This window comes from Catharus ustulatus, chromosome 18 (assembly GCF_009819885.2).
Source record: "Catharus ustulatus isolate bCatUst1 chromosome 18, bCatUst1.pri.v2, whole genome shotgun sequence".
In the NCBI taxonomy this organism is placed as follows: Eukaryota; Metazoa; Chordata; class Aves; order Passeriformes; family Turdidae; genus Catharus; species Catharus ustulatus.
Window position 1 is genome coordinate 10,114,124 of NC_046238.1, and position 22,996 is coordinate 10,137,119.

Here is a 22,996-nt window from a genome sequence, read left to right on the forward strand (position 1 = left end):
CCCTAAACTGGCACCCACAGCCCAATCCAGGGATCAGCTTTAAAATGATAATGGGAAGAAACAGAAACACTTTTAGTGCCAGCTGAGCCCAGCCTACCCTGGGTGTCACCCCACAGCCAGGTTGGGCCTGGACATGCCCATGTTTGCTTTATTTATTCCATAATGCTCTGGATGACACCAAACCCCAGTGTTTTCAGTACCCCTGCTGGGTACAGTTTATGGCTTTTTATTAATCTTTTCATTCTTTGAAATAAACATCTGCAGGGCCTGGAAACCCATTTATTTCCCTCCCGAGTGTCTGCACACAGACTTGTTTGGGTTTGTTTTCTTCATTCGGCTTCTTTTCTCCATTTCAGCCTGCACAAGCCCCAACGTTTCTTAGAAACCACTCCCTGCAGGCTTTCCCTGCCTTTGCTCTGCTCCTTGCCAGCTCCCAGGGCTCTTGCAGGCACTGACCTGGCCCAGGTGGTTCCCCTTAACTCTGCTGGGCTGTCCCAGGTTCTCAAGGTTGAGTTGTCAGCAGGACCAGATGTGTTCACTAGCTCATCATCTTATTTGTAGGAGTGGGGAAGTTTGCTGCCAGTCAAGGATGCGTGGCAAGGTGTTATCAAGGCATCAGCAGGTTCAGAAAACTACATTTGAAAGGGGCTTTTTTTTTGTATCAGAGTGCAAAATCTGTGCTGTCTCTGTGGAGCTGGTAATCTAAACCCCACAATGCAGGGTAAGTTTTCCTGTTTTTCCTTCCCATTGGACTGGACCTGGCCCTGTGCTGTCCAGCTGCTCCTTGGCTGCATGATGTTCATGGCATCTCTGCCTGAACAATGAGCACAGCATGCCTGGGCTGGGGTGCAGCTTGGCTTGGAAACAGGGCATTCCAGAGCCCTGTAGGAGCACTTCCCACTGCAGAGCTGAGCATGGAGAGCAACCTGCAGCTCTCCTCAACAGCAGGAGAGCAACCCGCAGCTCTCCTCAACAGCACAGCTCCTACCTGCAAAAGGCAAAGAAGATTCCCTAGGATGTGGGGAATGACCGAGCTGAAGGGACAGCTCCTGATGGCTCTTTGTCACCTCTTGCCCCGGCAGTGGGACGCTGGGCTGCCTGCCGTACCCTGCGGAGGACAGACGGCCGGAGAAGCTGAGCAGCTGCGTGGTCAGGGAGCCTGCCAGCACCAATGGCTGTGCCAAGGCGAGGGACAGACGGGACCATGCCCACCGCAGGTCACGCAGGTAGGAGCCAGGACCACACCCTGGAACACGGGGGTGGCAGGGGAGTGTTCCTGGCTGGTTGCTCAGCCCCTCTGGGATCTGTGAGAGCCGGGGGTGGCTTAAATGGCTCAGTGTATGTGCAGAAAATGTGTGTGATCGCACAAAATCCCTGTGCGAGTTTGCAGGGAGAAACCTGCAGTTCATTTCTACTCCAGGGCTCGCTCTCACAACCTCCTTCAGTGTCTTCCAAGACCTGCCAGCACTGCTCTGCTCTACCAGGTCTGCTGGGAATCGCCCTCAGCAATTCCCCTCTCCCCATGCCGAGATCAGCTCAGCAGCACTGCCTTCATTAGGACACAGTCTCGTTATCAGTTTGTCGTTAGTCCCTGACCGCTTGAGAGGGGGAAAATGAATGGAACGTTGTAAATGAAGCAGCTGGGGTCTCTGAGCCCTGCCTGCTCAACTGGCTCTGGGATTAAAGCCTCTCCGTTCAGTTAAAGATGTTGGAAAGAAAGAGCAAGAAAAGCACATTTCATATCTTCAGATTTCAGGCCAACCGGAACAATAATCTAAAGCACACTTTTAATTAGACTTTGATTATAATCGTGGAGGAACAATTGAAGTCAGATCAGCGCATGGGAGAAAGCTGCCACATCAAAGACAATCGGCTTTATCTGGGGAGAGGGAGAAGGGCTCTGCAGAAACCGCCTGTGGCTGCATGGTCAGATGTTCCTTCCAGCTCCGGCGGTCCCCAGCCATGTCCCTGGGCTTAGTGACAATGAGACATCCTGGAAAATGCACTATTTCTGTCTGCACTGACGTAGAAAGCCCAGCTGAGCCCAAGGTGTGCCAGATCCTCTCATGGGGCTGCTGCTGGTCCATGAAATCCTTGGGAGCAGACAGGAGTATGTGGGTGCTCCGTGGGGCCATGCTGTGGTTGCACACTGGATTTACTGCACCAGAAACACTCATTATTCACAGCTCACAACTGAAACATTAGCTTGCAGTTTCATTTTGCAGAGCTTTTATTTTTTTTTCCCTAAAGTGTATTAAAAGCACGAAGCAACTGAGTTTTTATGATAGTGTAATTTCAGTAGTAATTCAAGCCCTGGATGATCAAGTGTTGAGGGGTGGTGGAGTCTGAGTGTCCCTCCCAAAGTGTCATTTGCTCTGCATTAGGACTTTCATTAGCAATAATGTTTGTTCTTGCTGCAGAAAACTGCTCAATTTTTGGCCTGTTTCTGTAGTGAGGATCTCACGGCATTCTCCAGCTATGGGGCTTCTTTCACCCATTCCTTGCTCCTGGCTACTCTGAGGGGCAGGATGAGAAGTGGGGAAACCAAGGAACAAACCCAGCACCCTCAGTGATTTTTCAGAGGCTCTGGGGAGCTCACTGTGCCCCCACAAACCTTGGTCCTGCATCCATTTGGGGATTCAGAGAGATCTGTTTGGAGATCCACATGGCTGATTGGGGCTGATTTAGAGATGCCACCAGCTGCCTCTGTCTTTACAAGCATTTGCATTAGTTAATGAGTAGCCACAGAGTATCAGTCATTTTTTTCAGCCCAATGCTCTGAATTAATTAACCATGGTATTTGCTTTTCATTGAAACATAACACGATTCAGCATCATATATTTAAAGAAGAAATTAATTTGCAGGAGGGTTTATTTTCAAGGTTTAACAACTGTATAAGAGATTAATATCTCCTTCAATTACCATAGTGTCTCAATAAATATATATATATTTCTAATCAATTGCTACTTAACACATGTCAAGTCTTTATTATAGTTAGATGCATCTGGTTGCAATAATTACTGTATGCAAATTAAATGCCAATTAATTATTTAAAGCATATTTACAAAGAGCAACAAAACCTATAAATCTATTTTGGAGTCGTTAACCTCAGCAAACATGTTTTAAATAATCACCATTGCTGTCTTGTTATATCTCTATTAGACAGTTCATTTAATTTGTGGCTAAATAATTCATTAGAGGGTAATGAGGCAACACCCACACTCTTGGTCCACCATGAACACTGACCTTGCTGCCCCACATCCCTGAGGTGGGGATGCCAGAGAGTCCTGTGTGAGCCCATTCAGGGTTTATTTTTATTATTTTTAATGTTTATTGGGTCTTGTCCCCCATCCTCAGCCCTTCGTGTGATGAGGAGAGGCCACTGCCGGCTCGGGGGAAGAAGAAGAAAAAGAAATCTGGCCGCAAGAAGAGAAGGAGGTGAGGGAGCCATGGCAGCGTGAGGGGACAGGCAGGGCAGCCCTTGGCTGGGTGTCAGAGTCATGAGGGAGCCATGGTGGTGTGTAGGGACAGGCAGGGCAGCCCTTGGCTGGTGTGAGGGTCATGAGGGAGCCATGGCAGTGAGGGGACAGGCAGGGCAGCCCTTGGCTGGTGTCAGAGTCATGAGGGAGCCATGGCGGTGAGGGGACAGGCAGGGCAGCCCTTGGCTGGTGTCAGAGTCATGAGGGAGCCATGGCGGTGAGGGGACAGGCAGGGCAGCCCTTGGCTGGTGTCAGAGTCATGAGGGAGCCATGGCGGTGAGGGGACAGGCAGGGCAGCCCTTGGCTGGTGTCAGAGTCATGAGGGAGCCATGGCGGTGAGGGGACAGGCAGGGCAGCCCTTGGCTGGTGTGAGGGTCATGAGGGAGCCATGGCGGTGTGAGGGGACAGGCAGGGCAGCCCTTGGCTGGTGTGAGGGTCATGAGGGAGCCATGGCGGCGTGAGGGGACAGGCAGGGCAGCCCTTGGCTGGTGTGAGGGAAGAGTCATGAGGGAGCCATGGCGGCGTGGGGGGACAGGGAGGACAGCCCTTGGCTGGGTGTGAGGGAAAAGAGGGAGCCATGGTGTTGTGAGAGGACAGGCAGGACAGCCCTTGGCTGGTGTCAGAGTCATGAGGGAGCCGTGGCGGTTTGAGGGGACAGGGCAGCCCTTGGCTGGGTGGGAGTGAAGAGGATTGGTGAAGGATGCAAGGGTGGCCATGGCAGTGTGTGGGGCAGGAGGGCATGGCAGCCCTCAGCTGAGCAGGAGGAAAAGGGTCTCTGTAGATGGAGGTGTGAGGGCCTGGGGGTTGCACAGCCCAGGGAGGTGCTGCCATCTTCTTGCCCTTCCCTCAGGGCAGCAGAGCTGGGTTGAGGTTCCTCCCTGCGCTCCTCTCTGGGCTCATCCTGCTCCTGCCAGGATCCCCCAGTCTCTCCACCCTGGAGATGTGCTGGTGGTGGGGTGAGAGCTGGGGTGGCCAGGATTGCTGTGAGCATCCCTGTGGTCCCTAATGCCCCTCTGCCCCCTCAGGTCTCCCTCCTACAGCCCTTCACCTGTGAAGAAGAAGAAGAAGAAAAGCTCCAAGAAGCGAAAAAGAAACAGGTATTTTTTCCTTGAAAATGTAATTCCCTGCTGGCTGTTGGGGGTTTGGAGAAGGGGCAGAAGGCGCTGCTGCCTTGGGCAGCTGTTGGTGCCAGTGTGCAGAGAGGTATGAGCTGTGTGAGCACTGGGCAGCCAAGGGGAGGCACAGCCAGAGTCCCTCAGGGCTAGCAGGGAGTGGGAGGGGGTGTCCACCCAGTGCAAATGGAGAATCATGACTTGCTGGGGACACAGAGATGATCACCGTGAGGTGTGTGGAGCCTCAGCCTGCTGTCCTTGCTGCTCTCATGTCTCCACCCTCTGGAATGCCAATGGAACACTGATCAGGGTTTGTGCTGGTCCCCATCCCTTCCTCCCCAGCCCGCAGAGAATGTCAGGACCAGAGAAAGACTCAGACCAGCTCCCCACACCCACAATCCCAGTCTCCTCTGCCAGCCGCAGTGACTGTTTCCACCTTCCCCTTCTGAAGTCCATTTTTAATTCAAAGAGCATGATTAATTTTTAAAATTGTAAATATTTCACTGTTTTCTCTCAGCTGTTAAACCAATATTTGATGAGAACAGTGGATTCCATCTCCCTAAGAAGGTTCATGTATTTATAATATATTGAACCAAAGAGAGAAGCTACCAAAAGTGGATAGCAGGGTGAAAAGTTGAGCTTGAATCACCAAAGAAGAGCAAGGAAGAAGGAGAGACAAGGATATAGAAACTAATTTAAAACACTTTTTTCCCAAGAAGGGATTCTTATGCTCTTTTGTGAATGCCATCTCCTGATGGAAGTCCTGGGTCAGAGATTCTTTGGCTTTGAACCTTTGGTAGCCATTTATGCCCCTGCAAGCCAAGGACAAGCTGGAGCTGGTCCCATAAGACAGCATGATATGAACCATTCTGGATTAGTGACCAGTGGAGGTTGTTTGCAGACACCTGGTAGGATTTCAGCTGCACACCCCAAGTGACTTTACCAGAGGCAGTCTCACAGCCCCTCCAGGCAGGACTTCAGGCCATGTCTTCTGCAGGGTGCTGTGCTCCAAGCTGAGAGGAGACAGTGGGGTGTGCAGTGCACTGGGGCCAGGCCTTGCTGCAGGGACATGTCCTCCCTGTCACCAGGGTGTTCTGGATGAGAGAAGTGTCTCCTACATCATCCAGGGGAGCTCCAGGAAGCAAGACAGGGCCATGATGCTGGTTGGGCTGTGAGACTGCTCTGGAGTTACACAGAGAGGATTTTTCCCTTGACTGTCGTTTGGTCCTCTATACAGAAAACCAGGGAATGGACCCACCTCTACATGCAGTGCAAAACTGGAGGCAGTAGCAGAGAAAAAAGGACCCACCAGAGACAGGGGTTGTATCTGATCTCTCTAAAGTCTTATCCTGAGGATTATACTCTCATTTACTTGTAGAGTGTGCTGCTCCCTTCTGCCACACCAGCATTTCTCAGCTGCTCCCTCACCAGCTGGCTAAAGGAGAGGCGGGGCCATTCTGCCCAGGTGCTGCATGAGGTCTTTTCTCAGTGCTTGGTCTGAGCCTAAACAGTCTTAAACTTAAATTTCCAGTTTTGTGAGACCCTGTATTCAGTGTACATATTTGTGTCTTGCAGGTTATCATCAAAGAAGAGAAGGCACAGGTAAGAGTTGAGCAAGCATGGCTTAGAAATAAGAGTTTAATGATCTCTTCAAGATTGATGTTCACTGAGTGGGGGCAGAAGACATTTCTTCTGTGTTTCCTTGTGGAATCCCTTTGGGCACCCCCATTCCATGTGGGTCTGGGGTCAGTGACTCCCCAGGTGTGGACTGGAAGAGCTCTTCTGATTCCAGCATGTGTGTATTCATTATCGAGAAGTATTTGTTTTCTCTGTGGAAAAAGGCAAAGTCACCAAGTTGGCTGATCCCTTTGAGGGTTTTGGCCAAGCCCATGAAGCAGATTTGTCAGCAGGCACTCAGACCCCCTGTGCTGTGACAATCATGAATCCCTTTCATTTTTACTGCATGCTCTTGGGCAACTGAGCTGTAACATTGACATGTGATTGTGCAGCTTTTTATCGGAACAGAAATCTCCAAATTAATTAGCCATTTCTTATTTAGTTCTTCAAGCCCCAAAAGTAAGAGAAAGGAAGAAAGAAAACACAAAAAACAGTAAGTAGTGGTTCATGGAGTTCTCTGCCCTGCCTGCACAGTGTGGGGCTAGGAAGTGCTTGATGTGGTGGGGCCCCTGGAGTTAATACCTGCTGCACAGCTCTAAGCATTTCTCAGGAAGCTAAAACCAGCAATTCTGGTTTTACCAGAATGGAAAAGGGTTTGTAGAGGCTGGAGATCTTTCCTCTGCCTTTCTTATGTGACACTTCTTTCTGTAGTTTGTGTATCTTGCACGGATGTGCAGAGTCTTGTCCACCCATTCCAGAGAGAAGGCTCCAGCTTTTCTGGTGGGGGCAGCATGAGAGGCTGAACTCTGACCTGCCAAAAGGGCAGGCTGGCACAGTCTTACTGAGAAGGGCCTCAGCAACTCCTGGTTTGCTGCTCTAGGAGGTTGCATTAGGACCTACTCATGAGATACAGTACAGCTAAGAATATGAATAGGGTCAAGGGGAAGAGAAGGGATTGTGTGGAGGGGATGGAGTTTCACCAGATGGAAAAATCTGGTGTTGAGGTTCAGCTCTGGAGTGTTAGCAGAACACAGTCCTTGTCCTGTGGGCCACATAACCAAGGGGCATGGTACAAAATGGGATTCCTCATGACTGGAAGGAAGGACTGTAAGCTGCCTCTGTTTTTCCCTTTGTTCTCTGTCTTCTGGGAACTGCAGCTTGTGGCTTCTCACCTGCTTTCAGAGCAAGGAAACAGTCCTGGGGCTGAACCTTGGGCACTGACCCCCTGGCCAGCTTTGCTGGGCCTTGGGACACTGCCTGCACAGACCGTCTCCATTGCATGCAGAAAGCCAGTCTCCTTTTTGCTAAGATTTCTGCACATTAAGTGGCACAGTTTCAGCTCAGTTTCCCCTCAAACTGGGCTGCCCTGCACCTAGAAACCTCCCTGGTAAAAGAGAGACTTCCTAGGTTATCTGTGAAAGGAGGCATAACACATACTAACACAGCAGTACCCTAGCAGTGCAGTTAAGGCTCAGATCCTGCTGGTGTGCCCTGACCTCAGGGAGCTAGAGCTGCTGGAATTGCTCTTTGGGGATAAACCAGCCAAGGCGTTTTAGCCTCATCATTCTGCTGGCAAATCAGAGCTCAGCCACTCCCAGTTTCTGCAAACCTTTTGCTCCCAGGCGTGGATCAGATGGATCCCATGAGGATTTTTGTATAATCACACTGCTTTGACTTATCTTTGCATCAAGCAACTGGTTATCTAAATCACACAGGACCAGTTTTCCTTTCTGCAGGAAGGGAAAACAAATGGGAGGAACTGGTGCAGGGGGTGAAGCACAAACACGGGGATTTACACACTAATCCACCACATGAGTGAAAGATGTTCAGTGTTGCTGATTTCAACTGTACGGAAATAAGAAAGGAGGATCCCAAAATGCAAAGGTTTTTTAAAAATATAATCATTGGGTGTGAAAAGCATCAAAGAAACCAGCCAAGCAGAGTTGAAGGAATTGCCCTGGAGGTTGCCCTTCTGTCTTAAGGGAGATGCTGTTCTCAAGCAATTATTTGCTGAGTTTTTATACCAGCAAGTTGCTAAATGCTGTCCAAGCAGGTTGTATTGGTGCTGTCAGTGCCTGTGTAGTGTGGCCATGAAGCCAGGCTGTTCCCACCAGCTCACCCACAGTTAGCTTTGCCTGCTGGCACAGCCATGCCAGCCTGAACAGATGGAAATGCTTCCAGATCTAAATTAACTGCTATGGTGAACAAAGATGGGAGAGACAGGACACAGAAGGTGGCAGCTAGCCTGCCACCCTTGTCACCCTGCTCCCTGCACCCAGGACTTCAGCTGTTGGCATGGACAGCTATAGTCCTGGTATAGGGCCAGGTAATCCATGAGAAACAGCCTGGTGGTACAAAGGGAACTGCAGCAGGGCACTGGCCCTCTGTGCCCTACACACAGTTTGCTGAGGACTGTCCTCAGGCCCTGTCAGAAAAGGCAGCACCAGAGACTGGGCCCCTGTCAGAAGCCAGGGAAATGGTCCTGTCTCTCAAGCAGGAACTGTGCATGAGGCAGGCTGAAATGGTCCTGTCTCTCAAGCAGGAACTGTGCACGAGGCAGGCTGTGCTTAGGGAAGCTGTACTTTGTGCAGAGCCTCAAGAGCTGCCCACAGGACTGGCTAAATGCTCCCCCCTGGAGAGGATGGGGAAGGCTGGCTGCTATTGAGTGTGCTTTATCACTTGGAGCTTGGCCTTCTGTACCTGCTCTTTAACACTAAGGAGAGGGCTGGAGGTTTGTGATGGCTTGCTCAAAGAGGTTATGCTTCCCCAAGGCTCAGCAACAGGAAGCTCTCGGGCAGTTGCCTGGCTGGTATAGGGTGGGCTGCAGGATGAAAGGCAAGCACATGGCTCTTTAAAGTCTTGAAGGGATTGCTGCTGGCTGCTGCACTCCCACGTGCTTGTCCACAAATCTTTCCCCAGCATGCTCCAGAGTCAACCTAATAGCCTGTGTGTAAAATGCTAGCAGAGGTCTCAGGAAGAGGTCACTGCAGCAATGAAGGGATGGAGAATTTCTTGTGCCTTGATGTTCTGTGCCGTGTTTCATACACCAATCTCTTCAGTTTAAAAGGCATACCTCCCTTCTGATTTGAACATTATTGACCTCAGCCTTCAGCTGCTGGCTCTTGCATCCCCCCACTTGCTAACCTAATGCTGCTTTTCCTTTCTGCTTCTTAAAGCTCTCGTGGGCGCTCCCGGAAATCCCATCGGCATCGGCGCTGCCACTCTCGCTCAGAGAGCTCCGACTCCCACTCCCCCAGCTGCCGGAGCAGGTAACGGCACTGCTCCCAAGCTCAGTGTCCTGCTGGGCTCAAGGATGTGGCTGCCACAGCCTGTGTGACCCACAGGCTCCCTGTGCACAGCCACTTCCCATTCTGGTAGCAGCAATGTCACACACTGGGGGCTGAGCTGTTTGTGGTCTCAGCCATGGAAAGGTTTTGCCTCAAGAAGCAGTGGCTGCAGCTTTTTGGTCTGACAGTCACTTCTAATCCCCATGGCTGATGATCAGCCCATGACAGCTGATTCCAGTCTAGTGTTCCTTCCCCAGCCCAAGGGCTCTGTACTGCTGATGTCCCAGGAAACCCTTAAACATGGTCTTAGCAATGGAAATATATTTGCCCGTGGCAATCTATAGTCATTGTCTTTGACCTGATTAAAATCTCTCCTGTGGATGACAGATGCATCTTGGGGCTGGCTAAGTGGATGCTGGTGCTAGACCCAGCTTTGCTGCAATAGCAAGTGATTTATACACATAATGCATTCATGTTTCATGTTCTCTGAAAGCACTTGAACAGCCCACCCCCACTCTCCTACTTCACTCCTCCTAAGTACTGGGAATTTTCTAATGAAAAGCTGAGGATCAGTGGGGGAAGGAATGCAATCAGTAATTGGAGGGGTGCTCATGCAAGAGCAGAGTGTGTTTTCTCTTGGAGGTGTATCACCATAGGAACATTCTAGGGTGCACAAGGTTATGGTTTGCCTTGAGCCACCATAAAATCATGCATTGGAGCTGAAATTTCAGGTTAAGGTCCAAAGCCTGGATGCAAAATTATTATTTTTCTTTTAAAACAGAAAAGCAAAACATCCCTTTTCTCTCCCTCATGGCTCCCTGAGTAGTCACGTGGCAGAACGTACACATACACAGAGCCCTAGCACAGACCTGCCAAGGGCTGGTGTGGAGCTGGGAAAGGGCACTACTGCAATCCTAAGGAATAACATTTTGGCTGTTCCTGTCTCTTGGAGGCACAGAGCCAGGTCTCGGGAGGAAGGGCGTAAAACACGGCGAAGACACTCCTGGCACCATTCAAAGATCACGGCAAAGAGAAGCTCCTCTGCAGAGGTTCAGGCCAGTCAAAAAGCCAGCCAAACCCTCCCACTCTACAGCTTCCTGTCTTCTAAGGAAGTAGTAAGTATTACACACTGTCCTTCTTTGCTTGAATTAGCCAGAGGAATCTGGGCAAGAACTCTGATATGAAATTTTTATAACTCAATTAGAGTGATGTTAGATGAACTTGGTTAAACTGTATTATTAATTCATGGTGCTGTTTTCCAATGTATGTAAAGTCATTCCTTCCTTCAGCACTTTCACACCAAGGGTGGGGCTGGAGAGGGGGAAAACTTGCAAAGTCTTTAGTCTATGAATAATGAATTGAGGACATTTAACAAAAAAAAAAGTGGCCTCCAGAAACGATATTTTAGAGGGAAGAGTTTGTTATGCAGTCTTTGCTCAGCTGGATGTGAACTTAATTCACTGGTCTTTACATCCAAAAGTTTAGTCCTTCAGGCTGAAAAAAGGGTATCAAACATATACAAAAGGAACATTTACATTTAATGAGCTGATGATTATTGGCATGGGATGTTTTCTGACTATCAGGATCCTTCTAGGATCACTGTTCCTCTGGACTGACAAGCCCAGGGGCCAAATTTGAAACTTATGAGCTGCCCTCATTGATGCTAATGGGAGCTGCATGTGCATCTGAGGGTAAAATCAGGCTCAGTGCCTTGGGATGTTTTTCCATATACACAGAAAGAGATGATATAATACATGAATTGAGGGAGCAAGAGATGGACAGAAATATTAGACAGAGATTGGTATCAATCTTCCATTTGTGTGGCATGTTTCCCCTTTGTTCCTGGCAGCAGTAAAGCAGAGGTGTGATGCCCTGACTGTGGTGTTGGTATCAGATAGGAACTCTGGAGAGAGAAATTGCTCCGCAGGACTGGAGGTAGTGCAGGATCTGATAGTCACACGTGTGGATGTGTAATGCTAGAGGTGTTTTGACTACAGAGTCCTCCAAGCCCCGAAGTTGTTTTCTCCTTTAGGCCCAGTCATCAGTTGGAAATAGCTCAGGCACACGCAGGAGCTACATCAGATAGGAGAGAGATGGTGCCAGCAAGAGGAGAGGCTCTACCCACTCACCCACACAGACAGCGTGCTGATCAAAATACCCAGGGATTGTACGTGGGTACAGACAGGCACAAGCTGTCTCTCAACATTATAGATATGCATATTTGCTCTCGTTATAGAGCGTGTGGGGCCATGTGAGTCAGTGCTTGTAAAGCCTTATAAGGCAGCATGGAGAGCAGAACCTCACACCACACGCTGATGTGTGCACGCACACGCAGAGGAAGAAAAACAAGGTATGAAGCTCGTTGGCATGAACTGGGGGTGTTGCTGAGTTCAGAGCTCCTCCCCCCAAAAGAAACAACCAGCCAAAGACTGCATCATGTCACCAGGGTGTTGCTTAGTTCAAGCAGCGTATTTTTCATGAATGCTTTTGAGCCTAAGCCTAGTTTTTAATTAGTGCTAAGTTTCCTCTCTCGGAAGCCAGGCTCCCTAAGTCCTGTGAGGCCAACTGCCAGCTGTTCTGTTTCCTGAGAAAGAGTAAACTCTAATTTAAAATTTTAAAAGCTTTAAAATGAGCTAAACTCAAGCATCCTGCACTCGCTTTTCCATTTGCTTCACTCGAGGTAAATGAGTGAAGCAAATGGAAAAGCTGCAGGGAAGGGAAGACAAGAGCTTGATAATTCCGGATGCAGGGGGCGGATGCAAAGTAAAAGTCATCAGGTTACTCCTGTGTTCTTTCTAGTAAGGGTTAATAACTTGAGCAAATATTTTAATGACTAAAAGGTATAATGGCTGATGAAAGGCACTACTGTCCTCCTGTCCCCAAAAGAAGTGCATTCTCTTGGGACACCAAGAGCACATTTAAGCACTTGTTCAAATTGAAGCTCCTGGTGAAGAGCTGCCCCTGAAATTTTGCTGAATAAGGTCATTAAATATCGTGTACTCAAAACTGGCAAGGGAAAAATGGAATGGGAACCTTTAGTCTCATTTATTAATGACTATACACAACCCTTTGATGCCTTTCCTTTTCATGAGTTAAATGGTTGCTCTATGAATAAGCTTCGTTCTGTCAGACTTTGAGAGCAGCCTGAAATGAAAATGTGTTCCTGCAGAATATGTTAATCACATATTAAAAAAAAAAAAAGCTGGAGAATAAAACATTTTTTTAAAAAATTCAGAATTAGGATTTTAAAATGCCATGTTTCAGTCCTCTGTGAGAGTTGGTATGTTATACTCCCTATCCTTCCATCTGGCCTGGGCTTCTAAACCAATCCAATCCATCCTTACCTGGGGAGATGCACTGTCAATATCTCCAGAGGAAAGGGATTGTCCAAGGAGGATCAGGAAAAATCCACAGAGATACAGGGAAATATGAGATCGTGCTATAGCACTTCCAAAACTAAGGGTTTGCTTTTCAAGATGGTTTTTATTCTACACTGTTTTGCTTCTGAAAACTTGAAGTGCTTTGTGGTAAATTCTGCTGTCCTCCCCACCCTTATTTGCCTTCATTCCTTTGTAATGAAACAGCCACAATTTCTAAGTAGGTCTGCCTAGAACTGCTGGGGGATAAAGCACACAAAAAAATGCCCTGCCTATGCACCTACCTTGCTGCTTCCTTCCCTCCTTATGCAAAAGCTGATGCACCCACACATGCATGTACACATGTAGAAACACCTCAAAGTTCCCTGCTACTTTTATTTTTGGCAGCGAATTTCCAAGCTTCTCCTTCTCCCTCTCCTTTAATCCTGTGCAGCCGCAGTAGGCACCTGTGGAGAGCAGGACTGTGGGCCTGTGCCTCAGCAGGCACAGAGAAGCTGTGGGTAATGTGCAGCATTTATTTCTGCACAGAATACCCCTGCCCAGCTGCAGGCACTTTATTCCACACTGACACAGATGGATGACTGTGCCACAGTGCTTTCCTTTAGCAGTGCAATATAAATACCTGCAGGGCACAGATCTAATTGCCTTTGTAGTTGCTGATGAAGATAACTGCACAGTGCATACACTTTCCTTGCCAGCTCCTTTGCTTTCACTGTAACTCATTTGTGATAGCACAAATTATCACAGGCTTCAGCCAGATTTCCAGTGAAGCTCAGTGGGGTACAGCTGCTCCAAATGATGCTGTTTGTCTTTGTGCTCGTGTCTGCGGGAAGGTAGAACGGGGAAATGCTGTGCAGGGACTGGGACAGAGTGTGCTGGAAGGCTGAGGAAACCTTATGGCAGACCTGCATATTGGCTTGCTGCTGCTGTTTTCTAGCCTGGGTTTTGGCTTAGAGAGAAAAACTATTATTTTGAGTGCTAGGCAGCATGTTTTTGGCAGCAAACAGGGCCCTTCAAGAGCAGAAAGGCAAAACCTTCTATAAATATGGAGGTTGTTCTCTTTTTTCTTGTCCTGTCTTCCCCTCCCAGCCAGGGAACTGAGGTTACCCCTGGTTATTGTCTGACAAATCCACAGCCTAGTGCTGGGAGCAGCAGCTGGGGGAAAGGATCAGTGCTGTATCCATTGAAGGGCTGGGCAAAGAGAGGTGGTGGAAGACAAACCCTTGCTCCAAAGCAGTGCCAGCCTGGCTCTAGCTGAGGTGGGGATGCAATACCTGCACTCCAGCAGGCTAAAAAGATCCTTGAAAAGAAACAAACCTTTGCTTGGCATTCTCTGGAGTTTACCCCAGTAATGTGTTGGTGACCCAGGCTGCTCAGCAGTGTCACCACCCAGCCCCAAATATCCCAAGCTCAGGGACAGCTGTGTCACTGCCTCCCTGCTCTGGGACTCAGCATAACCCTTGTGGTACAGAAACCTCACCTTTAACTCCCCACCCAGCCAAAAAAAAAGGGGGGGCGGGTTGCCACTCAGTGCTCCTTGTGCCAAAAGGGGTTATACTGAATTGCTACAGAACTTCTGCTTTTCGGACTCAGTCAGAAGCTGGCTTTTCAGGGGTAGGTTCTCAGCAGAGGTGAGGCCGTTTCCCGGGCTGTGGCAGGTGGAGGAGCCCCAGGCAGGCGCACAGCCCATCCCCAGCAGCCCCGGCAGGTGCGGTCCCTGTGCCGCCGGCTCTGCCAGATGTCGGCCGGGCTCTCGCCGACGGCGGGGCTCGCCGGGTCACCGACACAAGTGCTTTACTCCTTTCATGAGCACAGTGACTAGAAAAAGAGAGAAAGGCAGGCGTTATGCCCCTCTGAAAGAGAAATTAACTCCGCTTTGAAGTGAGTTGCAAAACAAGAGAAAAAAGCCCCACGGAAGAAATCCTGCGGCTCTGAGTGAGGCTGTGCCACGCTGCTGGCCCGGGTGGCTGAGAGCGCATTGTCATCTCTCGCCCCGGGCTGTTTGTGCCACTGTAAATGGAGCTGTTCGGTTCCATTGGAATACAGCAGTGATTGTGTTTTTGTAACCTGTTAGACTGCGCTGCCTCTTGGTCTGGGATTGCACTTGGAATTACAGTCTGAAATATGAGTGAGGGCTTCATTTCTGCTCCCCCCTCATCTTGATTAAATAATGATTTGAAACAAAAAAAATCCAATAAATACATATCCTGGGTTCCCTTGAGGGCAGCAGTATGTTCCCTGCTGAAAGCTGGATGAAGCAAAGTTCACTGAGATTGTTTAATTACTTATTAGGGGTTGTGTGTGGGGGGAAATCCAAATGTTCACATAGAGAGAATTAGATCTGTGAAAGAGCAGGCTCTTTTCAGCCACCCTAGACAAGCAAAAATCCATTAGAATTCAGAATCACACAGAATCGTCTGATTCAATTGAGCTCTATGCAGTGTTTTTAGGTGTGGTACTCTCTTTCCATCCTGGGTGGCTGGTATGACTTTCAGAAACAGTAAAATGAGACCTGGAGCAAAGCCAAGGTCATCCAGTGGGGAATATGGGGAATTGGCCTGAGCAGGCAGGCAAGCTGTGACTTGTCCTGACTGTTGCTGCAGGGCAGAACCTCCCCCAGAGCCTGCAGGAAGCCACTGGCTACAGCCTGGTGCCCCAGGGTGGTGGGGCTGAGAATCTCTGTGTCCCCCTGGCACCTCCAGACCCATCCAGACCCTCCAGCCCTCACCCACACTGTCAGCTCCATTTTCACTGATATCCACACTGCCTCTTCCCAGAGTGCTGCTGCCACAGATGCTGAACTACAGAGGAGCTTGTTGATCCTCCCAGTCATTTGACAGATTTTGTGATGTGCTGACAACAGTTGCTGCTTTGAAGGTAGATGTCAGCCAAGGCAGAGCAGAAGCAAGGATGCCAGATCCTGGAGTCAGTCTGAAAGCTGGTTTAGAAATGCCAAGAAACTGCTGTATTTCTTGGCAGAAATAACAGCCTTTTGGTTTAAACTGAGAAGGAACAGAAGGAAGGTATTTCTGTGTGTGATGCTGGGGTCAGTGTCCCTTGGAGCAGCCCTGTGCCCACTCCAGGCTCATCCTACCCCTGCAGCCAGGGAGCACCTCATGTGCTGGTTTTATGCCTGTAAGTGAAAAGTGGTGAAAAGCTGGTTGGCTCTGGGTTAGGATTCAGCTTGAATGCAGACCAAAACCCATCTTTTAAGAAAATTATCTGGTAATATATTTGAAAATTCAATCGTGTATCTTGTGGAATGTGGCTGGGGAGAGTACAGTGGTCCGTAGCACACAGAGGTCAGATCTCTTGGGGCTCTGGATTTCAGAAAGAACTGGTGAAAAGCAGAGCTGGCTATTAGGATCCCTTAGGCTCCTGTGACATTCCAGTTTCTGCTGGAGTAAGCAAGGACTTGTAGAAAATTGCTAGAGCTGAGAAGAAGCAAGGAGAAGTTCCAGATGCTGAAATGAGGACTTGCAATATGTGTTTCCACTCATTCCTAGTTGGGAACATTTGGGAGATGTTTCTGCTCTGTCCAGGGCTTCTGCATTGAAGGTGCAAGTTGGCTAATGAAGAAGGATCACTTCATTTCCAATGTTTGCTGCTGGGGCTTCTGATTCCTCTGAGCTGGGACTGAGCATCAATTAGAAGTTATTGTGGGGTGGAGATGGGGAGCTCCATTATGGATTTGCTGGGATGAACCAATCACTTACCCCAGAATATGCTTCTCTCCCTGGCAACACAGAACGTACTTGGAGATCCTCCAGCTCCAGGTGTTTTCAGAGCACCAGAGTGTTGTGGGCAGTCATGCTTCTGCAGACAGTGCTGAGAGCTGCTGCTGTTGGTAGCACTGCTCTGGTTTCAGTCACTGCTGGTTCAGCACCTGTGTCCGAGTCAGCTGTCCCTATCCCAGTTAGCACCTTGAACTGGGTCGGGAGCAGCTCTCCCTGGGGACACAAATTGAATGCCACAGGCGGGAGTGTGGATATGGAGGCACCATCTGATAGGATGGAGATCCATGTGAAACATGAACAGGCTGAGTCTGCAGCCCCTCTGAGGATGAAAAAGCCATCCAGTCCAGAGCTAAACTTTCCAAAGGGACTGGCCCTGTGCCTGCTGTGTAACAGCTGATCCAGGTCTCCTCTGCTGCCTGAGGCAGCACCAACATTGCAATGTGGTTTTTTGGCTCAGATTGGTCAGGGCATGGCCCAGGTCCCCAGTGTGGAGAGCATGGCAGAACTGGGGGCACTGTGTGCCCCAGAGCATGGCATGAGGGCACGTGCACGTGTTTGAGGGAGCACAACTTGCTGGGGACGTTTGGAAGACTGTCCTGAGTGGGGGGAACCAAACCTGCGTGTCCACTCTCTAAGAGCCCTGCACCAAACCTCATGGGTGGGTTTGAGGAGAGTGGAGGCTCTGAGTGAAGGAGGAAGAGGCCACATGAGAGTGCAGATGTGTGCATTGAGCCCTAATTCTCACTCCATTGCTAGGGCAGATGTTAGCACTGACACGGCCTCACTCCCAGCACTGCCACATTCCAGGCAAATGCCAGTGCAGTGAAAACTGAACTGTGAAATAGTGAAATGATGTAAATCCCCTTGGTGGTGCTCAGGGTCCCAGAGAACAGCCCTGCCCAGGCCAGTATGTGAGTTCCAGGTCCTTGCTTGCCCCGTTGTGTTCAGCAGCCCACACCCAGGGTGTGGCTGACCCCTTGCAGGGGCTGGCAGGAGCACAGCTGCCCTTCCCTTCCCACAGGTCTGTGATACACAGCGTGGGGACACTTTTCCTCCTCCGTTCTTTTGCTTCTTCCCTCACTCGAGTTCCCTTTGTCATTCCCATACAACCCGGGGGGATTCAGTGCAAGCTGCAGCTTTCAGCACAAGCCATCAGCCTCCAGGAACGGGCTGGACAGGCCAATTTACAGCAGAAGGAAACAAAAATGAATAATGAGGGAGACAAGCGAGCAGACAAAAAGCAGTCATGACATTTGCATAGAGGAGGCAGCAAACAGTTGGCAGTGTGGATTGAAGAGAGGGTTTATGTTTTTTTCATGTAATTTGAGACTCTAATGATGGACTTATGTTGCCCGCTCTTCCTTTTTTCTTACACCTTACCTACTAAAGGAGGAGTTCTTGATGGGTAAGTGGATGCTATCCGCAAGACACCAGGGAATTTATTAGAGGTCACTTGAGCGCATTAGCTATATCTTCTTCAGGGGGTAAAAAGCACACAAAAAAGTATCTGTATACCTTTTATTTCCAAAGGGATTTTTCTTTTTTTCCCCCCTCACCCTCTTTGTTCTTTTTATTTTTTCTTTATTTTTTCTTTTTTTTTATTTCAAAGTGATAAGCTTGTTTATTTGCCAGTTTTTGCTTTGTACAGAAGCCCTTAATTTGATTTGATTTGGCTTTTTGTTGCTTATTTTAGTGACATTGGTTCAGCTACTTTATTAAGAAAGCTTTAAAAAATTCACTCATCCAAGTTTTTGTTTCATTTTTGATTTATTTGCAAGGATTATGTAGGTTTTTTATACTTATATACCCCCTTTTTTTCTTTCCCTCTTTAAGGTTAAATAAGGGCTTTCTCCTCTGTTACATTTTTTTATTTAGTTAGTTAGTTATTTTAATTCTTTGGTTGCCCGCTTACTTTGTTAAGCTCTTTTGTTTAACATGAACCGCATGCTGATACTCTTTGCATGATCTCTAAATCTTCCCATTATTATAGCAGGGGGAAAATAAGTTTCTTCTTACTGTGGATTTCTTTTAGGGATATGTGCTTTTGTTTTCTTCTCCTTTCTTCTTTTTTTCTTTCTTTCTTACTTTGTTTCTTTTCTTTCCTTTCATTTTGTTTCAGTGCATCATGACGGTAAAATTTCTGGGTTTATTTGAAAAAAAAAAAAAAAAGCAAAGTAAAACCAAAAACAACCCCCCCAAAAACCATTCAAACAATGCCAAATGGCTTTTTTGCTTTCAGATCTCTCAGTCAGGGTCTTCTGCTGACCTCTTTACCAAAACAGACAGCCCGCCTGGCAACCTAGCCAGCCAGAATGGAGAGTATCATGAATATGACTCAGGAAACGATACTTCCTCCCCTCCCTCCACTCAAACGAGCTCATCCAGGTCAAAGGACAGCCAGGAGAAAAGAAGTCTAGTCCATGATGGCTTTGGCCATGCCTTCTCGTCCGGGAAGCCCAAACTGGCCAACAGCGATAACAGCTCTGATTCAGGAAATTCCTTCACCAGTTGCTTTTCCCAGACCAAGGGAACAGCTTTGGAAAATCTGTCTCCAGATGCCCAGGGACAAGACCGAAGGTCAGTGATTGCCAGTAGCTGCTGCAGGCAGCCCAATGCCTGGTACGTTGTTGCTCTGTGTCTCCTGCCGCTCGCCAGTGTCCGTGGTGAGCTGGCAGGGAGCTTTCTGTGCTCTGGAGGCAGGCAGGTACCAACCACACCCACGGTCTTGCCAGGCTGGAGTCCAGAACCCAGCAAGGACCAGTACTGTAGCCTGAGGAGGAAGATAAAACCCAGCCATCACATCCCTGGACATTGCTTGTGTCAGTGCTTTGGCATTGCTGTGGCTCATGCAGGGTTTGGAACTTGGTCAGGCTGTGTTCACAGCACATCCCTGCTCACCTGGGCATGGCCATGTCAAAAAAAAGTCTCTGGCTCTTCTGGGCACAATCTGAAAGGAGCATCTGGGGGTTGCCATGCTAATCTCCCTCTTTGCCTGCTGTGGGGAAGGGAAGCGGGGCTTGTTTCCACTAAGATCATTATGGGCTGTTCTTTCACAGGTCATCCAGCACAGCTCCAGGGTGACAAGATAGCATGTCCTGCCAGTGGGGAGCACAGGGAGGGACAAGTACTTGGCTGGCTGCAGGATAACACAGCAGCAGCTTTGCACTGGGGCCACAGGGCATCCAACCACCACCCAGTGCCACAGGTCATCTTCAGTAGAGGGGAGTAGCTGCTAGCCTCCATCACCACCTCCCATTCCTGGGTTTGCCAGGGGATGTTGGGAACAAGAGCACTGAAGTGTGGTGGCTGGTACCCAGGGCTGTGCTCAGGCAGTGGCTGTAGGGAGCTCTTCCAGCTCAGGACCTTGGGTGCTAAAGGCTGAAGGTTAGAGCCAGGACATGATTTGGAGCACTGAATGTGAACAGGAGGGAGCCAGGGTAATGGGTTTTAGTCAGAACAAGCCTCGTTTTTCAATCAGAGGGTAAATTTTTAGGTCTGTCTGTACTTTTCACATGGTGACTCCAGTGGGATAACTCTGCCTTCACATGGGTGGAGCTGGGATTGCAGCTGGCCCTGGCTGCTGGGCTCTGACCCCAGTTCATTCCCAGAGCACTTCTGGAAGAGGAGGAATTCACACAGTGGTGTCCAAAAGCAACAGGACATGCCTCAGTGCCCACTCACGCTGCTCCACAGCCAGGCTGGAGCACAGCCCTTGCCCTGCCATGCTCTGCCTTTCCCCTCCTCCAGCACCTTTTACTTCACTCCCTGCCCAGGGCCAGCACTGCTCGCTGGCCTGACCAGGCTCTGCCAGCCAGCCAGCTCTGGTGTGTTGGGCATGGGGCAGATGAGCTGCGGCTTGTCCCACCCAAGAGCTCTTCCACACCTCTTCTTCCTGGCAGAGCCCGGAGGGTGAGCTCAGACTCTGACCCACACACATGAGTTCTTTCTGCAACAGCAGCCTGGGGAGCTGAGAGAGAGATGGAGCTTTTTTACCTCCAGTTAGGGAATGGAAGGATGGGAATATTTATTTGCTGGAGCATGGTGCTCCCCTCAGCCAGGGATCAGTTCAGCCTCAGCTTCAAAAAGTGTCCAAATGTGTGTTCACAGAGCGTGCCTACCCTCATGTCTCGGTTCCTCAGAGGAGAAGAAGCGAAGCTTCCTCCCCTCCCCAGCGCACAGCTCCCCGCTCAGGCCTGGCTCCCGCAGCGAGTCCTGCACCAGCACGGGCAGATCCTCCCCCGGCTCCAGCCGCTCCCGCTCCTCGCACCACAAGGCCTCTCCCAGGTACTCCCGAAGCAGGTCCTGCTCCTCGGGAAGGAGGTAAGGCCAGCTGGAACAGCTGTCTCTGTGACCTGGGGCAGTGTCTAGTTCTTGCAGCTGGCAGGCTCCTTGCAGGGGGAGGTGTAAGAGTTTGGGGGTGCTCAGGAATCCACAAGGCTTGGGGTGAATGGGCCATGCAGAGCTGGCTGAGACCCTGGAGAATGGGACAGCTCTTCCCCCTCATGATTTGGAGAAGTCTGGTACAGCCTCGCCCTCCAGTATCTTTAATTCTCTTCTGGTTCTTTCCTATCTCCAGGTCTTCCTCACGTTCCCCCAGCTATTCCTCCAAATCCTGCAAAAAAAGTCCTGGGAGTAGAAGTTCCAGGCCTCGCCGGAGCCCCAGTTACTCCCGCTACAGCCGTAGCAGGTACAGTTGTCTATTCATGGGGTATTTACTGTCCACTCCTGGGGTATTTACTGTCCAATCTTGGGGTATTTACTGCCTACTCCTGGGGTATTTACTGTCCACTCATGTGGTACCTGCTGCCTCACACTCTCCCCCTGCCTCCATCATTGTCATGCTGGTGGTGGTGAGTGGTGGGCACAGCCCAAGTCTCCAGCTGGGTCTGTCCACACAGCCAGCAGCCCCTGCAGCAGGGCTGCAGCCCCTGGCAGAGAGGGATCTGACTGCAGCAGGAGAAGACACCTTGCTTTTTAGAGTCACAGCTCTGACAAAGAATTGTCAGGCCTGGGGAAGTGCCCCTGCTGTGAGGGCAGATGCCAGGTACCCTCAGGCTGGCACTCACAGCCTTGCAGAGGGAAGCACAGTCCAGGCACCTCTACTCCCTCCATACACCATAGAAAAGTCTCACAGTTCAACCCTAGAGATGCTTTTAGCAGGTTTTCCTGGTAGCACCTGCGCTGCTGTGAACATTTTGCAACCTCAAAATCGTACATTCCCAGGGTCACTTCTTGCAGGCTTTGACAATCCCTGTGCTGGTGAGGAGAACACTTCCGCACGCAGGGATCAGGCAGGCCCTTGACCTGTAACGTGTTGCTTTGCAGATGGCACTGAGCAGGGTGTATGAAGTCAGCCACGCTGCACACAAGGGCCTGTGCTGACGTGTACAGGAATTTAACAAAAGAGAAAACCATAGCAACACCGGCACTCCTGGCGAGGATTGCAGAGCCCTGCAGGGCTACCAGGCCCTCAGCTCACGTGGGGCCTGCTGGCAGGGCTGTTCCTGCCAGCTCCAGCAGCACAGCCAGCAACAGCTAAATACAGACTGCACCCACAAACACAGGTCCCTGGGAGCCATTTTTGGCAGTGCAAAGCCACTGGAAGACACACTGCTGGAGTCCCTGGGGACAATCAGTGGTCTCCAGTCTCTTTGTCCAGCTACATGAGTGCTCGGGGTGACAGCACCAGAGTGCTGACAGTTGTCCCTCTTGGAGCTGAGTGTCCTCTGCTCATCTGTGCCTTCGTGGGTCCTTGCCTCCCCACCCTGAGCCACCCCTAAAGCCCCAGCAGTGACAGTCCCCATGCTGTGCCCTCCGCAGGGACCGCGAGCGGGAGCACAAGTACAGCTCCAGTGAGAAGGAGTCGCAGCGGCAGCGGCGGCGCCGCTCCTATTCCCCCCTGAGGAAACGCCGGAGAGACTCTCCCAGCCACCTCGAAGCTCGGCGCATCACAAGGCAAGGGGGTGCTGTCCCAGCCTTTGGAGGCAGGCTCAGCTTCCCGGGGGGATGAGGGCTGTCCTTGGGTCCCAGCCCTTGCCAGAGGAGGTTTCTCCAGCAGACCGGTTTCCCCGAGCCTGATCAGCAGGCCCTTCCACCCCTCCTCTGGAGCTTGGGGATTTCCAGCTGGAGGCACAGGGAGGATGGAGAGGGTCTCAATTTACAGTAGCTGAAGGAAAAAAGAAGATTAAATCAGAGCAGGGACTCAGGTGCCAAGAGCATTCCCTCACAGGCTTTCAATTTCACCCTGCCCTGTGGTAGATGTCCCACGCTGGAGAGAGTCAGCTATTGACTCCAACCTTCATGCACAGGGCTCTTTGGGACATCAGGTAGAGCCCAGCAGGCTGAGTGGCTGAGACATTCCCCAGGGCTGTGGGGGTGGGTGGTTTG

General features: G+C 50.1%; 1 protein-coding gene across 4 annotated transcripts in view; it reads left to right on the forward strand.

The window, feature by feature from the left end:
* The window catches only part of SRRM4 (serine/arginine repetitive matrix 4), a 46,327-nt gene that overhangs the window by 17,438 nt on the left and 5,893 nt on the right, over positions 1–22,996 (forward strand). The window contains exons 2-12 of one of the 4 annotated variants that reach the window (XM_033075510.2): positions 1,083–1,226; positions 3,358–3,438; positions 4,505–4,576; positions 6,167–6,193; positions 6,651–6,701; positions 9,385–9,477; positions 10,448–10,610; positions 18,849–19,186; positions 20,717–20,929; positions 21,186–21,296; positions 22,430–22,564. In XM_033075510.2, coding sequence (XP_032931401.1) covers positions 1,083–1,226; positions 3,358–3,438; positions 4,505–4,576; positions 6,167–6,193; positions 6,651–6,701; positions 9,385–9,477; positions 10,448–10,610; positions 18,849–19,186; positions 20,717–20,929; positions 21,186–21,296; positions 22,430–22,564 — 1,428 coding nt within the window. The remainder of the gene's footprint in view (positions 1–1,082; positions 1,227–3,357; positions 3,439–4,504; positions 4,577–6,166; positions 6,194–6,650; positions 6,702–9,384; positions 9,478–10,447; positions 10,611–18,848; positions 19,187–20,716; positions 20,930–21,185; positions 21,297–22,429; positions 22,565–22,996) is intronic. The other 3 variants (XM_033075512.2, XM_033075511.2, XM_033075514.2) reach the window with 3 other exon arrangements.